The sequence below is a fragment of the Panonychus citri genome, unplaced genomic scaffold, assembly GCF_014898815.1.
Source record: "Panonychus citri isolate SS breed McGregor unplaced genomic scaffold, ASM1489881v1 Contig00011, whole genome shotgun sequence".
In the NCBI taxonomy this organism is placed as follows: Eukaryota; Metazoa; Arthropoda; class Arachnida; order Trombidiformes; family Tetranychidae; genus Panonychus; species Panonychus citri.
In genome coordinates, this window is record NW_026515416.1 from 1442746 (window position 1) to 1465460 (window position 22715).

Here is a 22715-nt window from a genome sequence, read left to right on the forward strand (position 1 = left end):
CCGATAATCGGTAATTCAACTTTAAAGTCAAATTAGCGAGAAAAACCTTTCGCGTTTTTCAACATATCAAGAAAATTGATCTTTGTTGATATAATTATATCTACTTTCATCAAGAACAAGTCGGCAATGTTGATAGTTATAATGACCATGATGATGATAATGATGATGATGAGAGATGATGGTGATGAAAAATCTAAAGGTGGGCTTCGCTTTACCTTGAAAGTGAGATGCTTTTTCACACATATTTGCCGGTTCATTTAAAAAGGTGAGATAAAAATGATCAACATGATAGAGAGATGAAGATAAATGAAATTTTCTTCCAAGAGAAAAGATTGAAAATCAGTCAAGTTGAAGAGAAATTGTTCTTCTGTGTTAACCTTCATCTCTCTCTCTCTCTTCCATAGATCAAATATTCCATTTTCTAGTCGCAATTATATTTCTTGTTCCCCTTCTTCTTATGTACATTTTCACCCCATTACCCCCGACCCTCGGCTTCTCCCTCTTTCTCCTCCAACGAACCAATCGGGAGGTTATAGTTAACCGCATCAAAGAAAAGCCGACAGGTCTTACGTTACGTTCTAACATGAGCTTTGAAGTTGCCGACAATCAACAAAACACAAAAAAAGGTCCACAAGAAACAAGCAAAAGAGAAAATAACATCAAACAGTCAACAGTTAGAAAAGAGAAGAAACAAAAATATCCATAAGATAAAAGAGACTTTTCATCTCTCTCATTTTCTTCTCTTCTGTGTATTTATCCCTTTCTCTCTCTCTCTCTCTCTCTCTCTTTCTCTTCTCTGTTTCTCTCTCTCTTCATGAATACGAATCATTCTCACTCACTTGCTGCTTCTTCTTCTTCTTCTCCATCCTCATCTTTTCTTCTCTTTCCACCTTAACTGATCTTCTTTTTGTTTCTTCTTATGTTCTAATCTTTTAATTGTTCTTGGACATTTTTCCTTAATTTACTTTCGTATTTACAGTTGATTATCTTCCATTTCTATTAGTAGCTTATTAATGTTCTTCTGTGAACCAAGTGGATTATCATCTCATCTCATTCTCTTCACTCTCTCTCTCTCCAATCTTAACCTTGTTCTAAACTCCCTGTTGCTTTATTTTCATATTCTCTCAGTTGTTCTGTTCTCTTACTCGTTGATTGTTTAAGTTGATCAAATTTTCTCTCGATCCATTTTTCCTCTTCGGTGGTTTACCAATACAATTTAGAGAAAACTCCATTTGCCTCTCTCTCTTAATTTCGTCCAATGTCTTAATTGTTCGCGATTCTCTCATCTTGATTCTCTTCATCACCTGTGGATCTGTGATTTATCTCATCTTCTTTTCTACATTTGTTTACATTCATTTGCTCTCTCATCTTGGAGCAATCACACGACATGGTGAAGAATAAGTTAATTTTATCTCTTTCCATGTATCCCCATTTAATTGTCACAATTTCAATCAATCTTTTTGTATCATGTTTACTTTTGTTGATCAGTTTAAATTGTTACATTTATCCAATGAGAATCTCTCATATTTCTAACCAACATCAAAGTCTCGGTAAATTATCACAAGTGATTCGTTTCAATCCATCAAATTGGTCACCATCGCCATTAAATTCACCTTCATCCTCATCATCTTCCAATTCTACATTATCTTCATCGGTGTTTTCATCTTTTTTACCGTTAGGATCATCGCCAGTGTCTTTCGAGCAACAACATGACACTGATGATACTCTTTTCTTCACCAAAAATCCTCCAGAATTATCCTCATCCTCCTCTAAATCCACTAAAGATTTTCCCACCTCCCACCCGAACAATCATCGTCATCACAATCACAACCACAATCATCATCACCAACATTCATCTTCATCATCTCAGAAATTTTTCTACGAATCTCTTCCGTTAAAAAGGTTCATGTTACGGAATAAAAGTGTCACTTGTAACGACGGAACCAAAGCGGGCTACTATTTCCGTTCGGCTCCTGGTCCATCTAAACGTTGGATCGTTTTTCTTGAGGGTGGTTGGTACTGTTTCTCTCCGGCCACTTGCCATCAACGTTGGCTTGGGATGCGCAACCTGATGACCTCCGCTCACTGGCCTCAATCACGATCAGTCGGTGGAATCCTTTCTCCAAACCAAAGTGATAATCCATTTTTTTATAATGCAAATCATGTTTTTGTACCTTACTGTTCATCCGATTCCTGGTCAGGTGATTCACCTGCAGCCACATCGGCTGATTTATCTTTCCTCGGCTCTCGTATAATCACCGAGGTAATTAGTGAATTGTTACACATGAAAGGCTTATCCGATGGTAAAACCCTTCTTTTGGCGGGAAGCTCTGCAGGCGCTGGTGGTGTTCTTGTTAATCTTGATCGTGTTGCCGATTTAATCTCATCAACAGGATCTAAAATTGAGGTGCGAGGCTTAATGGACTCTGGTTGGTTCCTTGATAATCAACCTTTTGATTTTAAATCTTCTCCATCATCTTTTCAAAACAATTACAACAATGAAGATCCTTTAGATCTCGATAACATGGATGAAGATAAAGAGATCGATGATCAAGATAATCTTAAAAAGTTCACCTTCAAATCTCAATACTCATCATCGCCATCATCATCATCATCATCATCATCTTCCCCTTCATCAACCTGTACAAGTGCAATAAATTGTTCACCAATTGAATCAATCAAACTGGGAATGAAACTTTGGAACGGTCAAGTTCCCGATAATTGCCGATCAAGATTCCCAAAGGATCCATGGAGATGTTATTTCGGTTATCGTTTATATCCAACGCTGAAAACTCCGCTTTTTGTTTTCCAATGGATTTACGATGAAGCTCAAATGATCGCTGATAATGTTGGTGCTCCAATAACCAAAGCTCAATGGAATTACATCCATCAAATGGGTCAAGAATTAAGAAATTCTTTATCCAATGTATCGTAAGTTGATTGACATTTTCTTCTCTCTTTCTCTCTCTCTCTCTCAAAAAAATCATCTAAGTGACCATCAAACCACTTAAGTGACCACCACAAAATCCTAACCATCTGTTTAAACGCAAATCAACAACTACGATTATCTCTACCATGAGGCGATCCTTTAATCTGTAGCAAAGTAAAGCTTTCAACCCACGAAATCAGCGTTAATCTAAACCAGATTCTGTGCGGATTTTAACACTTTAGTGAAAATTTTTCGCTTCTTTTAACTTCCAAGTTGTAATAATGTCAATTTCCTCTAAATCATCAATCCACAGGAATAAGAATCTAAATGTTAAACTTACTCTAAGTTCACACTTGGAGTTTTCTCATTGAACTGAACCAAATTATCAGCTATTAACAACTAAATTATCACATTTACTATTCTAATAACTTTGCAAAATTATCAAAAATCAATAATAAATTGTTTCCATATTTGATTGATAACATAATTATTAGAATCTACAACCAAAATGAGCAACAAACAAAACAATAAACCATTTCATTGGTTTGCTGTTTATTCAGAGACAATAATTAGTCTGAGAAAGTCTGAAAAGGATTCACAGTTTAATTAACGTCAACCCAAGACAATTAAGAATACAACCAGTTAGTATGAATGAATAGCTTTTAATTCATAGTATATTATCTGGGAAAAGAATTGAATCCCTTGCGAAATGCGAATGACTTGGAAACAGTTTTTAGAGCGTAACAGTTTCTAAAATTACAGAGAGAAAGTCAAAGAGCTTAGCCCATGATAATAAAGATGATGATGATGCTCAAGTCTTAACAATGTCTATCATCCTCATCTTCATCTTCATCCTCATCTTCATCCTCATCATCATCTTTCAACACTCGACTTTTCCTATGTAATTTTAGCACCAGTTGAAAAGGATGTTTGTCTTTCATTTCATTTTGCCAACATCGCTAAAATTGGTAACAAAAAGATTGCTCATTTTTTGTTCGTTATTTATAAATATTGTCATCATCAACAATTAACAACAATATTAACCTTTAACCAGTCTAAACCTAATTAACTTGGCGCGAAACCAAAGTACAACATTTTGTACAATTTACAATCTCTCATAATCGTCAAGAAAACATAATAACAATTGAATCAATTGTCGTGTAACATTATGAAACTTGTTGAGTTGATCTCTGAAATTAATGTTGCTGTTTTCAATTAAATTAACAGTTAAATGGTTGATTTTCTGGTTGATTATCATGTTGCATTTTCACACAATTTACAGGGCAAATGTTAATACTATTCATATATTTCTCGTTTACTATTAACGGTCAATTTAATCAGTGAATCATTTGAGTTAATTAAATTTTTTTTCTCTCCTAATTTACAGCGCATATTTTGCTCCATCATGTATATCTCACATCGTTCTAACTAAATCAAGTTGGAATAGCATTAAGATCAATAATATAAGTCTTCCGCATGCGATTCGTTGTTGGGAATTATCCTCATCTTCAAATGGTTCATCGTATTCATCATCTCGACGAGATGTTACCAGTCGAACTCATAAGAATCAATACTCATCTCGATCACAAGTTTCTACTTCTTCATTTGTTGCTGATGAATTTCGTCCAAATCATGAGAATCAATCATCATTTAATCAACAACCTCTTCCAATATCATCATCATCCAATCGTCAACAAAACACAAAACGATCGCCGTCAACAGTTTCACCTCAAATTGTTCCTAATTCACATTCAATCCAATCGTTAGCTTACCTAAGTGATAATACTAATCGAACTGTAAATTCTGATGTTAATCTTAATATACTGAGTAATTCAAGTTATAGTAAGAAAAAAAATGGTAAACGTCGACATAACAAGAAACACAAAAAACGTCAACAACAGTCACAAGAAACGATTCGTTCTAAGCGACTTGCCGCTCGAAATGAGCGTCGCTTGAGACTTTCAAAACTCGAAAACAAATCTCAATGTCGATTCAATCATATCGACTCATGTTCGTGGCCTCAGTGTAATTCAGGGTGTCCAAAACTCCACAATCCATTCACAGGTAACATTTGAATTTCCTTTACAATTGTAAAAACTCAATTTCTTCTGATTTACTAATGATCGTGATTAATTTTTCTCTGTTAATTGTTAGGCGAGGAAGTTAATTTCCTGGAGCTCTTAAAGTCCTATGGTTTCAATTTAATGGCAGTCGCTCAAGCTCTTGGATTGGAACCCAAAGCTCTCAATGAGATGGACGATGGAGCTTTACTCCAATTATTTCATCGAAAGGTGTCTTAATTGTTAACCATTTTTTATTCGAGATTAATGATTGTTAATTTAATTCTAATGGTCAATCTTACGAAATTGTTAAATTATTTGAGAAAACACACAATTCAACAAAACCAAGTTAATGGAATGATAATTGTTATCATAATTTTAACTCCTTAATTATTGAAACTAATTGCGAATTATAATTATTTTGTAATCGACAACTTTTAATTATCTCACTTTAATTGTAAATATTGTTCATTTGTAGAAAGCATCACAAATCAAGATCTAAAATTAAATTAATCAGTTTTAAAAAGTTTTACCCAATTGTCTGTTTCTAAATGGTGTCGGTTCAATATCGTCAAAGATAAACAATTAAGCCTCGAATCTTAATTGTTACAATTTAACCGAGAGAAAGAAGAAAAAAAGTCTCAATGATCTTCAATTAACCGGAAAACAATAAACTAAATTACAAAGTGAGGGAACAATTATCTTCCATTGGATCTCTATCCAAATGGTTAATCATCAGAAAGATTGTCATCAGATTTGATTGTTGGAGGGAAAATTGTGCTTCTAATTACAGCGAGACAAACAGATGATTATGATGATTGCGATGATGATAAAGGTGATGATAAGTTGGGAGTGATAATCATAAAAGAAGAAGAAGAAAAAAATAATCACTTTGCTTGGAAGATGAAGTTTACCGGTGGATATCTCGACGCCATGGGATGACCCTCACTCCACCCAAAATCACCACCTTTTACCCTTTCAAGGTAGAAAAGAAGAGGTCAAAAGTGGGTGGGGAACAGGTGATTAGAGAAGAAGAAGAAGAAAAAAGTTGAAGACAAACAAACAAAGTGACCAATGGTCAATGTTTGTGTATTTAACTAACCTTTATTATGATTATTCTTGTTAACTACAGACTCCATTAACACTTTTTTTCACCATTAAGGTAATAATAACAATCAACTTTTCTCATCCTCATCCTCAAATTTACTTCAATTCTTCAATGTCAAAGGTTAATTGTTACCTTTTTTTCTTGACCCTTTTTCTTGTCCCGTTTCTTGTTTGTTACCTTTGCGATTATTTTGTTTCTTTAATAGCATTTTTCTCAACACAATTTAGTTATTTACTCAACAAACACACTACGATTGATCACTTTTCATCAATTCATTGATGAATTTATCACGTTGTTGTTATTGTAATATGATGACAAATTAGTGAACATAAATTATATTTCAATTTGTATTATTATTTATATCAAAACACAACACAATCATCATGGTGATTATTATAAAAATTCATGTAACATTTTAAAATGGATGAGATTTTTGTTTTTTTCTGGTAAATTATATTGATTAACAAACAACGGCTTTTTAATTTAGTTTCATAACAATCAATCAATTTTTTTTTAATTCTTCTCGATAATATGTAACTTTGTTACTGATCCATTCGAGAGGCTAAAAGTGTCCCCTCGGAGGGTCGATCGAGGGTCTCACAATTAGTTCCTGAAATGTCACATTCAAATGTCTCTTGATAGGTAATCACGTAAATCTTTTTATTAACCGAATCAAGGGTTAAATTAATTGTGTACCAATTTTCTAGGGGACCAGTGAAAGGTGTCCACTCGTGTCCACTACCATCAAGGTTAATACGATGAAGGCTTATCTTGGTTCCGGTGAGATGGTCATCAACTGAAGGTGGACAAATCTCAATCCAGAATACTCTGGGTTCAGTTGAGTCAATTGTCGCTGCTTTAATTTGACATTGAGTTCGAGTGATTAAGAAACATTTATCCAATTTAGGATAATAACCAATCATTAATTGTTCATCCTGAGCCTTGGAAAATGATCTCATCGCCATTGGTTGGGAGGACAAGTATCGGTAAAATAGTAACAGTGGACCGGCCACTCTTGGGACACAAATCGATCCGCCTCGAGTTACCATTCCAGCGGCTGAACAGTCTTCTCGAACCGTGTTGTCCATCAAACTTTGAATATCTTCACATCCAGCAGCGGAAACATGATGGTCACTTCGAGTCCAGGTAACAATTAACAAGAGAATGACAGAAATTGTAATCATGATTATCTATCGAATATCAAACTGGACTAATAGAGAATCGAGAAAATAAAATTGGTTTCTCGAGAAAAAGAAACACAAACGAAATCAGCTGATGTTTTACTTCTCAACACCAATGGAATTGTGATTGTCTCTTTAATCAGTTTCGAAGTTGTTAATCAATTGATTCTTTTCTTCTTCTTCTTCTTCTTCTAATCATCAACAATTAAGGTTATGACCAAACAATCAATTTTAATCATCGTTCTCTTGGCAGTAAAAAAGTAAATGGAAATTTACCAATTTTTTCATATGGATAAGTTTCAGTTGGAAATTAAATTGTTAACTGATTGTTTTAATGATTAATTTTTGGCAATTTTCAACTTTAATTTCAAGTTAATTGTTTGATTATTTGACAAGGTTTTGTTCACCTCTTTATTCAGATGAATATTTTAATGAGAGTTGATAACAATATTTAAATGATGAGAGTTAATTTACATAATGAATTTTTTTTTTCTTCTCGATTGAATTGATTGTTTTTCCCTTTCCAATATTATGGTTTATATCCTTGCGATTATTTATCAGTGTCATTATCGTTCGCAAACCAGCCTCGAACTCCTCGACCACCGGCACGAACAATATCCCAAAACTCTGTGAAACTATTTCGAAAATTGTTCCAACGATTTCTACCATAGGTACTGACCGCATCTCTGAATGTCGGATCTTCATCTTCATCGGACTGTCGACTTGTGTAACCATTTCGGCTAATCGGTGCCATTTGACCTGGAATATCGGCAAGATTGAAAGACCAAACAATCGGTTCTGATCTTGATTCCATTGGCGGTGCTCCTAATTTCGGAGGGAACAATTAACATCAAACATATCAATCAATCACAGAAATCTTTTCACTGGAAAACTTTCATCTCACAATCAAATTTACTCTGCAACAATTAAATTAGGATACTTACCAAGAGTGGAAAGAAAACAATTAATCAAAACAATTATGGTTAGAATTCCAAAAACAATTAACTTCATATTTGATGATTTCTTCCTTTAATTTGTTGCGATTGAAAATCAATGAAAATTATATTATGATTCTGATGATTAACACTTTCCAAACCTGAGAAACAGTTAAGAGGCGATAATCAATTAATTGATTTAATCCAAAACCACTGAATATTAATAGTAATTATCCAGGTAAAAGAGTAAATTACAATTGATTGTCCGTTGGAATTAACTAATCACAACGTCACTTTGTATCTTTAGTTGCAGAGAAACACCAATAACAATAATAAAAAGATCACCAATCAATGAGCAAAGTTGATCAACTTAATCCAGTTTGGAGATTTTAACTTGATTTAGTTTGTGAAAGTAACAATTTGCCAATAAGTAACGGCAACAATATACCCGAAAAATTAAGTTTAACTTTAGCAATTGGAAAATAAGTTAATAATAATCAATCTTGATTCTCGCGAACTGACAACAATCAGTGTACTTGTTTCAAAGATCACAATTTACAGTCGCAAACGGAATCGGCTCACTCATTCACTCATTCACCCTTCATCATCGTCATTATCGTCATTAACTTAATCATAATCAATTGGTTAATTTACACCATCAACGACACGATTTGCATTTTGTTCAACAATTAACAAGCTGATCAATGATTTGGAAAAACATTTGAAGATTAATGAGAGAAGAGAAATTTTCAAATTCTCCCAAAAATCTTAATCATCATCTTCGCTAAACTAAACAGTACCAATTGTTTAGAATTAGCAAATTGTGATTAGTGGAAATGATTAACAATTTATCCCCATTTTTAGACAACTAATTCAGCGGTTGGTTGATTGTGAATATAATTAATTTCAATTGTTTCCTTACTCTCATTCTCATCTTTAATAAGCAGAAAATTATTTAATCACCAATCTCTTAATTACAGTTACAATTTCATTAACCAATTCATTCATTTGAACTAATTAAATATTCACCTAAATTTCAATTAACTTAAAAAAATGATGATCTGAATGTTAACTACTTTCTAATATTAAGCTTGTAATTAAAGTTAACAATTAAAAAGCAAATCAGTGGTGACATTTAAGGGAAATCACTAATCAATTTTTAATTAATTTCCTTGATTACAATTTAATATTGATGAAAATCATGTGAATAACTTTCTGACAATTAATCAATCCCTTGAAAGGTAAATTTTCATTAAACTTCAATTAATTTTACTTTAATTGTTAATTGATCAAACAAATCTAAATAAATATTCAATTTTAATTTAGTTAATCAGTTGATTTACATGAACAAGTTAATTATTCAACTTATTGATTACAATCAGCTACTAATTATTGTTTATTTTAGTTCCTTATTTGTTAATTGTTGATTTTTATCAATCCCTACAAATACATTAGTTGATTTAAATTAATTGTAATCACTAAATATGAGGATCCAACCTGAGGAAGTAAACAATTGTCACCAAATTATTGTTACAATTTTGTTAATCTTACAATTTATGCTTCAATGATTAACTTTCATGATTAACTTTCACTTTGTAAAAGACAATCAATTGGTAACAATTTATTAATAAAACAATTAACACCAAAATCCAACTATTAATGGTGAAGGTTTTAATATAACTAAATCAATTGAACGACTATTGACTTTCTAAATTAGCTAATCACGACTAAATAATCAACAAAAAGAGATGATTTAGTTTAAAACAATCAATCAAATACAAGGAACAATCAATTGTGAAATTGTCTCAACAATCATTAAATTGTAATCATAAGGATATCATTTGATAATTCAAAAGTAATTCCTCTAATTGACTATTGAATAAAACGATAACAATCAAATTCAATCAGATTCAATTAACAATCTAATTTCCATCACAGTTAAATCCTCAATCTTTTCTATGGTCAATCATTAATCATTTGGTGTTTTTAATTCACAATTAACTCGTAATAATCAAAAACCGCCAATTCTTACAAGTCTAACGTTCAACAACATGATCACTTTATGGATAACAGCCAACTAATCAGTCAATCAGACTCTTAATTGTTTCAGTTCAATTTACGTTTATTTCCAGTGTTAATTAAGTTAACTATTATATCCTCTCAAGATAATCATCGTTTTGATTACTGTAATTTACCCAAGGTAATATTCAATTGATCAACAAAGGTAAACAGGTTCGGTGATTAATAAACAGAAACTCAAACATTTAGCTTGAGGCTTTTTCTTGTAGTTTATATTATTTATATCACTTTAATAATGATAATAATAGAGTTTAATTTAATTGTTGAAGGACATTGGATTAATTTAGCGAATTTCAATCTTCGTATAATTTGATTGGATTTAATTGTTGAAGGACAAAAGATGAGAAAAAATCTAATCAATTTTTAACATGTCACATTGTGTTTGTATGACTTTCCAATTGAAAAATTAGATTAGATTTTAACAGTTTAATGATTTAACTTTTACCTAATTGTGATTAACTTTGTAATCTTCAAGGATTAACTTGAGATTATCTTTGATTTTGTTTGGAAATCATTTTCCTGGTTCATTCATAATCTTTCAGCTGATGAACACATCAATGTTTGATTTAGTTTCTGTTCAATTTTGGAAATGACTTTAAGTCAATCAAACAATCAAAAAAAGTGAACTTTGTAATTGATTGTTTTTCAATAACAATTAAAAGATGATTGTGAACAAGGTGCTTCAGTTTAATTAATTCGTAAAGAATTAAATGATTAACACGATTTTCGGCATTTCTTACATCATAAATTTCAACCGATTCATTGACAATCATCAACAATCAACTTTCTTAGAAGACTGTGTATTCTTGCAATTAATTCATTGATCGAATCAAGTTAATCAATTAAATCAGGAGAGAGAGAGAGAGAGTAGAATGATTTCTCTCTCATCTGTAGTTTTTTCCTTATAATCTACTAAATTGTTATGTCATTAACTATCTCTTCACAATCATCAGAACTTTCATCAATTATAATCATCTTTGCCTCATTCACAATTTACTAATCATCCAACTCTGTTACCAACAACATCAAAGTCATTTAATTGTCAACTCTTGTGAATAACTGATTGACCACAATGGTGAAAAAGATCTGTGTGATCGGCGCTGGAGCCTCGGGCTTAGCTGGAATTAAGGTTTGTCTTGAAGAAGGATTCGAAGTGACTTGTTACGAACAATCAAATTTCGTCGGTGGTTTATGGAAGTATCGAGATGACGACGAAGATGGTTTGGCCTCAGTGGCTCGAACCACAATCATCAATTCATCAAAGGAAATGTCAGCCTACTCTGATTTCCCACCGCCGCCCGAAGTTGCCAACTACATGCACAACACAGCCATGGTAAGAATCCAATTATTAACCATTGTTTTCATTGTTCCAATACATTAAAATCAATCAACTAATTGTTTGTTTCCATTGATTCACCCAACACACATTAAGCATGCTTATTTTGAATCTTATGCTGATCATTTCAATTTAAAAGTTCACATTCAATTTAAACACAAAGTGATCAAGGTTGAACAATCATCTGAAAAGACTGGTCAGTGGATGGTCACTACCCTTAATTTAGATACAAACAAAGAGTCATCATCAATTTTTGATGGTGTCTTGGTTTGTACGGGTCATCATGTTAAACCTTTGGTGCCCAAATTCAGAGGACAAGAAAAATTCAAAGGTACAAATGAGGAAAAGATTGAGAAAAAAAAAATCAATCTAATTGCAATTAATATTAATAGTTACAACTAAATGATCACATGTTTCATTGACAGGGAAAATCATTCATACTCATTCATATAAAAAGCCTCAACCCTTTGAAGATGAACGAGTTGTCGTGGTGGGAATCGGTAATTCTGGTGGAGATGCTGCCGTTGAATTGTCAATGTTTGCGAAGAAGGTAATTAACAATTAATCGAGCAATTTGATTGTTCTAATGGATGTGATTCTTTCCCTCTTCTTTCATATCGATATCATGATAGTAACTTGAGTTGATTTTATCTTTCAGGGTGATTATTGAAAATCACTTTTAATTATCATTTAAAAGAAAAGTTATTCAATTGTAATAACCTTCATAAAGTTTGTTAGTTAATCAAATGTATACTGATTATGATGTGATAATTAGTAGTTATTGTATTACGATGGTATCGGTCATTAGTTCTGGATGGGCAGATAGTTCAACCTCGAACCCATGATCGGCTTGATTTGGTTAATTTAAATTTTACAACTTTAATCTTCAATTAATTTAGGTTAACACTCAATTAACATTTGATCTACAAGCTCATTTGGGTCATGAGATATTTATGAGAGGCATTTAATTTTTGTTGTTTAACAACAATCAATTAATAGATTGACAGCCCAACAATATAATCATAATAATATTCACGAAAACAATCAACTAGTTTTAATAACTATTGTAACACAATCAAAAATCATCATCTTGTTGTCTACTAATTAACTTGTTACCAAGTTTTAAACATCATCATCATCATCATCATCACCATTTAACCATCACCATCATCTTAAATTGTTCACTCGGTTTTCCGTGATTAAAACCGTGAACCCAATTTAAAAGCTTATGATTATCTTACCCAATCAATTGATTTTTAATTTTGAAATTTATCGGAAAAAAAAATAATAACATTTAATAACAATACGATCAAGACCAGAAATGAAGGTCATTTATCACGCTAACGTTACATAATATTCAAGTGTTGAATGAGTTTACTGATTGTCGTTGATAATTTGATATCATGATGTGACAATTAAAAGAAGTTGACAATAATCTAATTGATGGAGTTAATCAAGTATCATTATCGTTAATTGTATTTTCCTTTTTCTTTTTCAGGTCTATCTTGCCATTCGTAGAGGTAGTTGGGTTTTATGGAGAGTCGGAACTAAAGGTCAACCCATGGATTCTCAATTTATACGAAGATTTTACTCTCTACTTAATTATTACGCGGGTTACAAACTGGCCTCACGATTGTTAGAGTATTTAGCTAATCTTCGCTTTGACCATGAAACTTTTCATCTTAAACCAGAACATTGTGCCTTCGGTCAACATCCAACGGTCAATGATACCTTGAGTAATCGCATCATTTCCGGAACCGTTATTGCCAAGAATAATATCAAAGAGTTTACAGAAAATGGAGTTATCTTTGAAGAAGATGATAACAAGGAAACTCCGATCGATTCTGTTGTTTTGGCCACAGGCTATGAGATTTCATTCCCTTTTCTTGATAAATCATTGGTTTGGTCGACCAACGATAAAATTGATCTGTTTAAATCCACCTTCCAACCCCGATTAACTCACCCTCACACTTTGGCGATCATTGGTTTAATCCAACCTTTTGGACCATTAATACCAATCAGTGAGATGCAATGTCGCTGGTTCGCTCAATTAATGGCCGGTTAGTGACAATCAACCATGAAAAGTATAATCGCAACGACAATTAATCCAAACCATTTATTTACTTTTACCTTTTAGGAAAACAAAAGTTACCATCTCGAGAGGTGATGGCGAAAGATATTGAGCAAAGACGCGCTGAACACGAAGAGCGTTACTATTCTAGTCCAAGGCATCAGATTCAAGTCGATTATTCGACCTTCATGGACGAATTAGGTGAACAATTTGGAGTTCGACCCAATTTGACCAAACTGTTTTTCTCGGACCCTGTTCTTTGGTATCACGTTTACTTCGGACCTTTGCTCCCTTATCATTTTCGAATCCATGGGACAAACTCTTGGTCAGGAGCTCGAAAGGCCATTATGACCGTCGAAGATCGGATTCAAGCTCCATATCGAACTCGAAAATTGAATCAAATATCCAATACAAAAAAGAGCAATTTTAACTTGATTGGTCTAATTGTCTTGTTTTGTGCTATTTTTTTCTGTTTCTTTTAAATTGTCATCTACTTTAATGATAAATTGCTCAACAGATCCTTTAATTTGTATAATTTTCACTAATCAACACTTAATTGTTACCCTTTTAACATTTTAATCAACTTTCCTCATCCCATATTCTTACAATATAAAGAGAGTAATATCTCCAATCAAATTAAGCTTTTAATTGTAACAACTAATAAACTAAATTCTCAAATTTTCCCAGTTAATCAACAATTTAAAATTGTGTACAATTAATAATAGAATGATTAACGAAAAAAGCAATGGAAATTAATCCAGTTCGTTAATCGGAATAATAAACAATATCAATTCATTAAAATCCATGAGAAACTTAAATGATGATGATTGTTACTTATTTGTGTCAACAATTAATCAGTCCTTAAAGTATTATTAGTATCAGGGCAGTTAAATTGTTCACACGATTTAGTTAACAATGAATCTTTGGACTTGCAATTTAGATCCAAGTATTTAGATTAAGATTTAATCAATCGGAAAATTGATTTAAAACGAAGATAAATTAATCTTATTGTGACAATTGGTGAATAAATAAATTGAGATAATTGTTGTTGTGTTTAAACATTAATTTTATTGGATCAGCAATTTAAATCAATACCAGCGACGATTAAAGTTATTGACAGTTTGATGGTTGGTTGTTTACTCGGCGGTTTCATTGAAATTAAGGTGACAATTAATGGTCTCTAATCAAAAGGACAATATTTTATTTAGTGGACGGTCTTAATTAGATTTAATTATCTTACAATATTCTTTAATTTTTGTTTGCTTATCATCAGGTATTAACAGAATAAGATGAGAATGGATTATCGTTCATAGACCATTGATTAAATGAGAGAGAGAGAGAGAGTGACCATCAATTGTCGTTAATTGTTGTTGATTAAGTGGCGACAAAAATAATCTAGAAAATAAAATGATTTATCCCTTGATGATGATGAAGTTTGAGACACAATAATCACAACGATAGAAACCATTGGGTATGAGAGTAATGATAATGATAATCAAACAGTGAGGGTTGTAAAGGTTGATGAAGATGATTAATTATATGAATGATGTTAATTGTGGTTTGTAAATGATGAAAGAGAGACAACAAAATCATCAACAGAATTGATTTGTTTTTGTTTGTTCCGATGTGGTTGAAAAATGAAATTGAGCTGGAAAATCAATAATCAATAATTGATGAAGAAAAACAAAGATATTTATAACATAGTATCCAAAGTGATTTAGCTTAATTGTTTGTTTGTTTGTTTGGTTGGTTTTTTTGGTCACAATCAAGATACTTTTACTTGACTCTTTTCTGTAATTGTCTTGTCCGGTAAATATCAAAAGCTGGTGGATTAGCTGGATTAGAGTTATCATTTTCTGCATCTTCTTCATCGTCATCATGTCCACCTAAACTCATATCTCCACCTCTCTCCCTGTTCCCACCACCAGGACCACCGTAGGGCCTTTTAACTCCTCCAGGTCCACCACCGCCCATACCAGAATCGCCACCACGACCCTCACCACCTCGACCTCCTCCTCTTTCACTTCGTTCACCTTTTTCTGGATTGTTCACAATTGAGTTAAATGTTTTAGAAGCGTTAATAGCGGTGTCAAACAATTTAAGATTATGGTGATTATTGGTGTCCGGTTTGTAGATCGGTTTATCCAGGTTAATCTCAATTTTAACGGCGGTTCGGAAAAGGTTCATCAATTCATCGACCATTATGAAGGGGCCATGGAAAGAGGTGGGATGAGGTAATTGAGCTAGTAAATGTCCAACGGCCGGGGGTGGAGGGAATATGCCACCGGGAACAGCGTGTGATCCAGGAACTAGAACTGAAATGAATTACAAAGAAAGAAATACAAATAGTTTGACAGAGTTATAATTAAGATTAAAGGATGAGGAAAATTTGGAAAAGGATACGAAACAATTACGAGGGAGAAAAGGGTTAACCATCGGTTTTTGTTTTCGATTTTGTCGATATGACAAACATTGTACAGAGAATTCGCGGTTTTCATGGTATTAGAAAGAGACGAAATTTTCGGTGTTACAAAAGACACAGAAAATTGCGGATAGAAAATCGAGAGAAGAAAAAAAGAAAAAGAGATAGAAATAAAAGAGAATTCGTGTTAACATGTAAGTTAATACTTTTATTATCAAATAGACAGGTAATTGTGCAAAGAGATAGAATAAGAAATAAAGAAAAGAAAGAAAAACTTAATAATATTAGTAACTGCTCACCGGAAGTCATGACTGGTTTGTAGGGGATCATCTGATTAAGATCTGGATTAACTTGATGAGTTGAACTTGTCTCGGAGCTTGTGGGTATTGTTGATGAATTTGCGGATTGACCATTGGTTGATGTTGGATTGTTAGTGTTTATCGAGGCTGCAGCAGCCGCTGCGGGTCCTAATAGGTTACCCAATGATTGTGATAGTCCATTAGGTAGGGATGATTTAAATGTATAACCAATTGATTTTAATTCGGGTGTTGAACAAGGCATCAGATCTGCAAATTTATATCTATCAACCAGATAGGCCGTTTCAGAGGTCGTTTTGGTTATCTCTTGGATTACTAGGGCTCGACGTTTTTCAACCTTAATTACCGATGAAAGGTCACCAATATTTGACTCGAAGGAGAGAAAACGGTTCCATATTTTCAACGAATCAGTTTGATCCAAGGTGTGTGAGGTTAAAACGCGTTCGAAAAGGACTCTCGCGTTGTTTTCTTCATTCTGGGCTGCTAGAAAGTCGATATAAGATGATATATAATCGGCATTATTACCATACCGTTTAAGGCCCAATTCGAATATTTTACAGGCCACATTTTTATCCTTTGAACAATAATATTCCATGAGAGCGGCACAGGTAAATACTTGATGACCACATCGAGTATCTTCTCGGGCTCGTTTAAAAACCGTTCGAGCGGCTTTGATTCCTTCTGATCGACGGGAAAATTTCATAAATTGAATATAGACTAGGGTAGGATCAAAGTTATCTTCTTTTACATCTAAAAGTCTGTTATAAATGTCAACAGCTTTACTTTTATTATTTCGACCTTCTTCAAAATCAGCATATGCAAAATGAATCAACATGCTTGTCTTGAGTAGAGTTGTTGAAGCTTTATCAAAAACCGCCGCTGAATCATCTTGTAAAAGCTTAAATTGATTAATATCTCCCTTGTCATTCATTATTCTTGAATTTTCTTCTAGGTAGGCTGCATATTCATACCAAGTATCGGGATAATGACCTAAACAAAGTAAACAGGTCTCATAGGCAAAAACAACTCTCTTGATTACTAAACCCATATCTTCACTTCGAAGAGGATTATTTTTCTCCCATGCAATGTATTTCCGCCAAAGATCAACTTGTTTTAAATCTTCAGGTCGACAGGAAGGTGGAAGGGCTGGAGCTGAACGATTTAAACCTCGAGTAGTGGCTTCATATTCCTTTGCTACTCGACGGGCATTCATATAGTCTCTACTTCTATCAGCGATCATTTTCTCGGCAATCATTTGGTTAATACCTTGTTCATAGGCAATATAATCACGCCAAAATTGATCAACGCTCATCATTGGGTTAATTACTCCTCGTTGATAGACACGGCGAACTGCTGTGATCTTTTGATTTTCTGCATAACTACCAACCGCTTCAACATTTTTCAAGAAAGAAACATAATCATTCCAAATGGGATACGAATGGTTATCAATTCCAATCTTTTCAAGAGCAAAATCATAAGCTTGAGCCATTTTTTCACGGAAAGATGTGGAAAGAGCTTTGGTCTCCTAAAAAAAAAAAAATAAAAAAGCGAGAGGAAAAAAAGAACGTAAAGCAAAAAGAAAGCCAAATAAGAAGAAACAAATAAAAAGGTTAAAATAATCATCAAAGAAAATAGATTAACATTGATACAAATATTAAAAGATAAATAAACTTACTTTAATATAGTTGAGATAACATCTCCACAGGTCAATATGAAGTACTTTAATTAGACATCTTTGAAACAATTTTTCCACTCTATCATAGTTTCTAGATTTCATTTCATGATCAATGTATAGTTTCCAATATCTACCAGTGAGAGGGAATTGGGTAACCAGCCTTTCATAGAAAGGCCTTGCTTCTTCCAGCTTTTTGGCTCCATATTCTTTGATTAAAATTTGCCAAGCTTCAGTATCCCATGGATTATCCTGTAGCCGAGCTTCGGCCTTTTGTCCTCTTTCGGTTGTCATCAGGGTAATCAAGATGTTACAACTATGGTAGATATAAGATTAGAAGAATATGTTTTCAGAGTTACAGAGAAAAAAGATGAAGAGAAAAAATGTTTAAGGGGAGACAGAGAATCAATTATAATAACAGATGATACTGATGAAGAAGACAGAAAGAGAGAAAGAGAAAGAAAAAAAGAGCGAAAGAGAGATAGAGAAAAAAGAAAAAGGGACCAAGAATAGAAGAGAAAAGAACAAAAAAAAGAAGAACAATTTTACAGAGTTAAGACCAGAACAATCAGATGAACCAAAAATAATAAAAAAAAATACAAAAATCAAGGAGTAATTAATGATAAATAGACTAAATTAATTGTTCTTATCGAAATAAAATAAACAGAAAATTTTGAGAAAAAAAATTCAACTAATCAGCTGTTCCTTTAAAGTGCTTCCATCTAGTGGAATAAAAGTGAACCGAAATTCGAAAAAAAAATCAAATTGTCAAATGTTCACTTAATTTATTCGGACAGTTAATTGTCTTTAAATGTTAGCAAATTCTATTTGTAATCATTATGAAACCAATCAATCAATTAATGTATTTAAAAGTAGTTTAACTAAATTAGAGTTGTAACATAATCTTAACCTGAGAAACAATGAGAAATTAATATTGGTATCAAAATTCAATTACGAAATTAAATTAATCGAAAGAGGATAAAAAAATTATTGATTGTTGAAGTTGATTAAATTTCCATGGAGATACTTGAGGAAGAAGATGGAGAAGAGAAAAAAAATGAGTGGAAAATAGTAATTGTAACAATAAACAAACTGAATTAACATCTATTAATATATCAACAACTATTAACCAATTGAGTTGAAAATGATGATAATCAAATTATTAGATTAAATTGTCAAGCGATCGAGTAGATTAATATATTAACTATGATGATTACCTTTTTCATCAATTATCACAATCAATCAATAGTCTCATAGGTGTAACAATGAATAGTAAACATAATAATCAAATTAACTCATCATCAAAGTTAATTTAGTTGTACAGGTACCAAAATAATCACAGGAAATTGGCAATCAAGGTGATTATTATTAAATTGTAATTCCATTGATTGTTATGATAATAATAGTAAACCAAATAATACAAGATAAACATAAAGATTGTATAAAAATCATCAACAAGTAATAATAATAAAAAAAAAGTTATTTTTTGTCAATGCAACAATTTGATTCATCAAATTGGATTATTTAAATTGCCATTCAATCATATCAACTTTTTATTAATGTATTTTGATTAACTCAATTACTGATCGGGATTAATTTATAATTGCTATTGAAATTATTGGTATAGAAATGAGAAATTATTTAGTTACAATAATAATAATAGTGAATTAATCTAATCACAATGAGTATTGATCATGAAAATGTGAATATAAATCATGAATATATGATGATGAAAGTGTAGGCGATGATGATAATATTAATATTATCATTAATGAAAATGATAACATAAACAGATCTTGATAATATTTATAATATCAACAGATAATCAACAATTAAGTATTAATATAATGAGAGTTGATGATTAAATATGACTGGTTGATGATCATCAAATATTAACCAAATCCTTGGCTTTAGATTAATGTTGTAGGTCAGAAAATGATATTACATTTATTTCAATTAAGTTTCTCTCTCAAGGTAACTACAATTTACTGAAATAACCCTGAGCCTTTTCATTCATTGATCTTGATCATGAATAACAAAAAAATTGATTCAAAATGTTGATTACATTTTGATTATTGCCTCAGACTATCAAATGTTTGATTGCCTCTGATTTTTTATCCTCTCATGGTTATCATTGGACTCATTTTGATTGGGAAAAGCAGACTGGATCCAGACAGAGTTTACAATCAATTTAATCATCATCTTCATCCTCATCTTCATCCTCATCTTCATCTTCATCTTCATCTTCATCTTCATCTTCATCCTCATCATCTCCTTTTCCATCATCATCGTTTGAATGATCAGCTTTTAATGAGACTTGATTAACCATCAAGGTGACAGTTAAAAGCTTGAGGGTTTTCACCAATTTCTGATCAATTGAATTTTCTTACCAATTGTAATTAAGTAAATCGGATTGGGCGTAACTTTATCTCATTATTATCACTTCTTATTTCTCATCTTCCCTCCTCCTTGTCATCATTTTTTTCTTGATAATCTCAAAGTTTAATTAACTTTAATTAGTCTCACTGTTTAACTTTTCCTTCAAATTGTCATTGATACTATTTCACCTTGATAATGGGAAACTCAGCTTTTCATTTGATTCATTTTGATTGTCATATTGACAATTAAAGGTTCACAAGTAATCACATTGAAGATTATCAAATAATCAATTCTAATTTCTTTCTGTATTATCAAACTAATTGAAGAAAAATATGAGAAAAAAAGTTTCATCGTCAATATATAATTATCGATAATTTGTCAAACAATTTACCTAACGAAAGTAACAGTTTCTTAACGAGATGAAAATAACGACAATGATCATAATTATCTTACTTAATCAACACACAATCATTACCGTGTTAACAATTTACCCTAAAGGGTCTGGGCCAAGTTTGTGATGCAAATGATGATAAAGATGAAGATGAAAGTTTATAGAAGAAAAAAAAAGTTACTAAATTAATTTTGATTGAAAAGAAAAAAAAATCGTACGATAATAAATCTAGTAACTCATTCCATAGATAATTAGTACTCTGTGTGTAAGAGAGAGAGAGAGAGAGAGATGATAATGAAGATAATTATGATGACTGATTTACCTGAAAGGATGTAAAGGTATTCCAGCAATTTAGCTGGAATAAAATTATTCCTTTAACAGTTACCTGTTAATGGATAACAATTTAATAGCTACTTTTGTGAAGATAATTTTATTTACATTGGATAATAAGACAACGAGCCGTAATTGTAACTTTTGCTGTAGGCTTTGTAGCAATTATCATCCCTATCACCATCATCAATTAATATGCCCTCCGGTCATTTTAATCCACCGGTGGTGGAGACTGTGGGCCTCTTGAATCATTCTTGGAATTGATTATCTCACCTTTGTAAACCATTTTCTTATAGTCTGTCTACAAATTATTAAGACAAAAACGGAACAAGAAAAAGCCAGGAAGAAGCTGAATAAAAATGATGAAATAATGAAGATGAAGATGAAGATGAATAGGATGATGATGATGATGATGAAATAGAGAGCTCAGCTCAGCTCAGATGAGCTGAGAAAAGTGGATTAGTTATTGAAGACACAAAAGGGCAACGATCTTAATATAATATAATTAATTCAAGATAACTGATAATCTCAATTTGTCTTTTTTTCCCTTTAATCTCCCATTCTCATCATTACCTTGGTTATTAGCCAAAAACTCAATGGAAATAAAAAAATTGAAAGATAATATTTGATTAATCTTAAAAGTAAAGATCTTTCCCAATCATCATTCAAGATCATTCATGATAATTAATTACAATCATGTGGTACATGATGATGATTATCATCTTAGACAACTTGACGCCATGGGAATAGTAATTAGCTGATGATGAATGAGAGAGAGAGAGAGAGATGATTAAGATTATGATTAGGATGAAGGTGGTTTACCTAAAATGCTGTTACCTTGATTTCGGGAGCCTTATGATTTTCCAATGGAGAGAGAAAGAGATAAATATTCACCTTGTTAATCTCCCCTCTTCATGAGTGAGTTCAATGAATTTCCTAGGAAGATGAAGATGAAAGAATGACTGGAAAAAGACCGATGGGAAATATAGTTCACCAAGATGACGATAATCTTAATTAGTTTTCATCATTTTCACCTGAAAACTAAGGACAAAGTTAAATTTTCACTAATCAATTTGTCAACAATTAGTTTGTGTCTATCAAAATTATCAATTCTTTCAATTGTATTATCCTAAGATTAGATTGTTAATATTTACTCATCTTCATCTTTATCTTAATACTTATCGATATCATGAGATTTGGGCGGGGATGAGGAGATGCTCATGATGATGATGATGATCATCATCATCATCATGGCCTCTTACCAACTGAACCCCGGAGGTTCATTGGGTCACCGAACCCTAAGGCTTTGATAATCCACCTTGACGAGCCTCCAACAACTTTGATTGAAAAACTTTTACACAGAATTAAGTTAATCACTTTTTAATCAACTTATCGATAGATTATCATGAAAGTATAACTGTTATCACTTTTGCTTCCCAATCAACAACAATCAAATCAATCTACAATTAAGGAAGCTGATAACTTAGACTCTCTTTTTTTCATTG

At 32.2% G+C, this 22715-nt stretch overlaps 4 protein-coding genes across 5 annotated transcripts; 2 read left to right on the forward strand and 2 right to left on the reverse strand.

Annotated features, from left to right (window-relative positions):
* Window positions 1–68: 68 nt before the first annotated feature.
* Window positions 69–5512, forward strand: LOC128392955 (palmitoleoyl-protein carboxylesterase notum1-like). 2 transcript variants are annotated; one of them, XM_053353049.1, is made up of 4 exons: window positions 69–265; window positions 405–2931; window positions 4317–4993; window positions 5084–5512. In XM_053353049.1, the coding sequence occupies exons 2-4, from the start codon at window positions 1388–1390 to the stop codon at window positions 5227–5229; spliced, it is 2367 nt and encodes a 788-aa protein (XP_053209024.1). In that variant the 5' UTR covers window positions 69–265; window positions 405–1387; the 3' UTR covers window positions 5230–5512. The 2 variants fall into 2 exon arrangements, with proteins under 2 accessions (XP_053209024.1, XP_053209032.1); XM_053353057.1 differs by having other exon boundaries at window positions 1903–2931.
* A 918-nt stretch (window positions 5513–6430) lies between these two features.
* Window positions 6431–8527, reverse strand: LOC128393135 (uncharacterized). Its single transcript, XM_053353265.1, has 2 exons — window positions 8223–8527; window positions 6431–8103 (listed from the first exon to the last, which is right to left on the reverse strand). The coding sequence occupies exons 1-2, from the start codon at window positions 8287–8289 to the stop codon at window positions 7829–7831; spliced, it is 342 nt and encodes a 113-aa protein (XP_053209240.1). The 5' UTR covers window positions 8290–8527; the 3' UTR covers window positions 6431–7828.
* Window positions 8528–10837: 2310 nt separating this feature from the next.
* On the forward strand, window positions 10838–14517 carry LOC128392992 (flavin-containing monooxygenase 5-like). The gene is made up of 5 exons (XM_053353091.1): window positions 10838–11625; window positions 11725–11959; window positions 12054–12178; window positions 13127–13688; window positions 13766–14517. Exons 1-5 carry the CDS (start codon window positions 11365–11367, stop codon window positions 14179–14181), a joined length of 1599 nt encoding a protein of 532 aa, XP_053209066.1. The 5' UTR covers window positions 10838–11364; the 3' UTR covers window positions 14182–14517.
* Window positions 14518–14878: 361 nt separating this feature from the next.
* Window positions 14879–18761, reverse strand: LOC128392945 (cleavage stimulation factor subunit 3-like). The gene is made up of 3 exons (XM_053353042.1): window positions 18114–18761; window positions 16421–17963; window positions 14879–16014 (listed from the first exon to the last, which is right to left on the reverse strand). Exons 1-3 carry the CDS (start codon window positions 18402–18404, stop codon window positions 15476–15478), a joined length of 2373 nt encoding a protein of 790 aa, XP_053209017.1. The 5' UTR covers window positions 18405–18761; the 3' UTR covers window positions 14879–15475.
* Between the last annotated feature and the right edge of the window lie 3954 nt (window positions 18762–22715).

Coding starts and splice junctions, on each gene's coding strand:
- LOC128392992 (XM_053353091.1), top strand. CDS start 11,365: ATGGTGAAAAAGATCTGTGTGATCGGCGCTGGAGCCTCGGGCTTAGCT. Junction 11,626..11,724: donor ACATGCACAACACAGCCATG/GTAAGAATCCAA, acceptor ACACACATTAAG/CATGCTTATTTTGAATCTTA. Junction 13,689..13,765: donor GTTCGCTCAATTAATGGCCG/GTTAGTGACAAT, acceptor TTTACCTTTTAG/GAAAACAAAAGTTACCATCT.
- LOC128393135 (XM_053353265.1), bottom strand. CDS start 8,289: ATGAAGTTAATTGTTTTTGGAATTCTAACCATAATTGTTTTGATTAAT. Junction 8,104..8,222: donor TTGTTTTCTTTCCACTCTTG/GTAAGTATCCTA, acceptor CTCCGAAATTAG/GAGCACCGCCAATGGAATCA.
- LOC128392945 (XM_053353042.1), bottom strand. CDS start 18,404: ATGACAACCGAAAGAGGACAAAAGGCCGAAGCTCGGCTACAGGATAAT. Junction 17,964..18,113: donor GTTATCTCAACTATATTAAA/GTAAGTTTATTT, acceptor TTTTTTTTTTAG/GAGACCAAAGCTCTTTCCAC. Junction 16,015..16,420: donor CAAACCAGTCATGACTTCCG/GTGAGCAGTTAC, acceptor AATTCATTTCAG/TTCTAGTTCCTGGATCACAC.
- LOC128392955 (XM_053353049.1), top strand. CDS start 1,388: ATGGTGAAGAATAAGTTAATTTTATCTCTTTCCATGTATCCCCATTTA. Junction 2,932..4,316: donor AATTCTTTATCCAATGTATC/GTAAGTTGATTG, acceptor CCTAATTTACAG/CGCATATTTTGCTCCATCAT. Junction 4,994..5,083: donor ACTCCACAATCCATTCACAG/GTAACATTTGAA, acceptor GTTAATTGTTAG/GCGAGGAAGTTAATTTCCTG.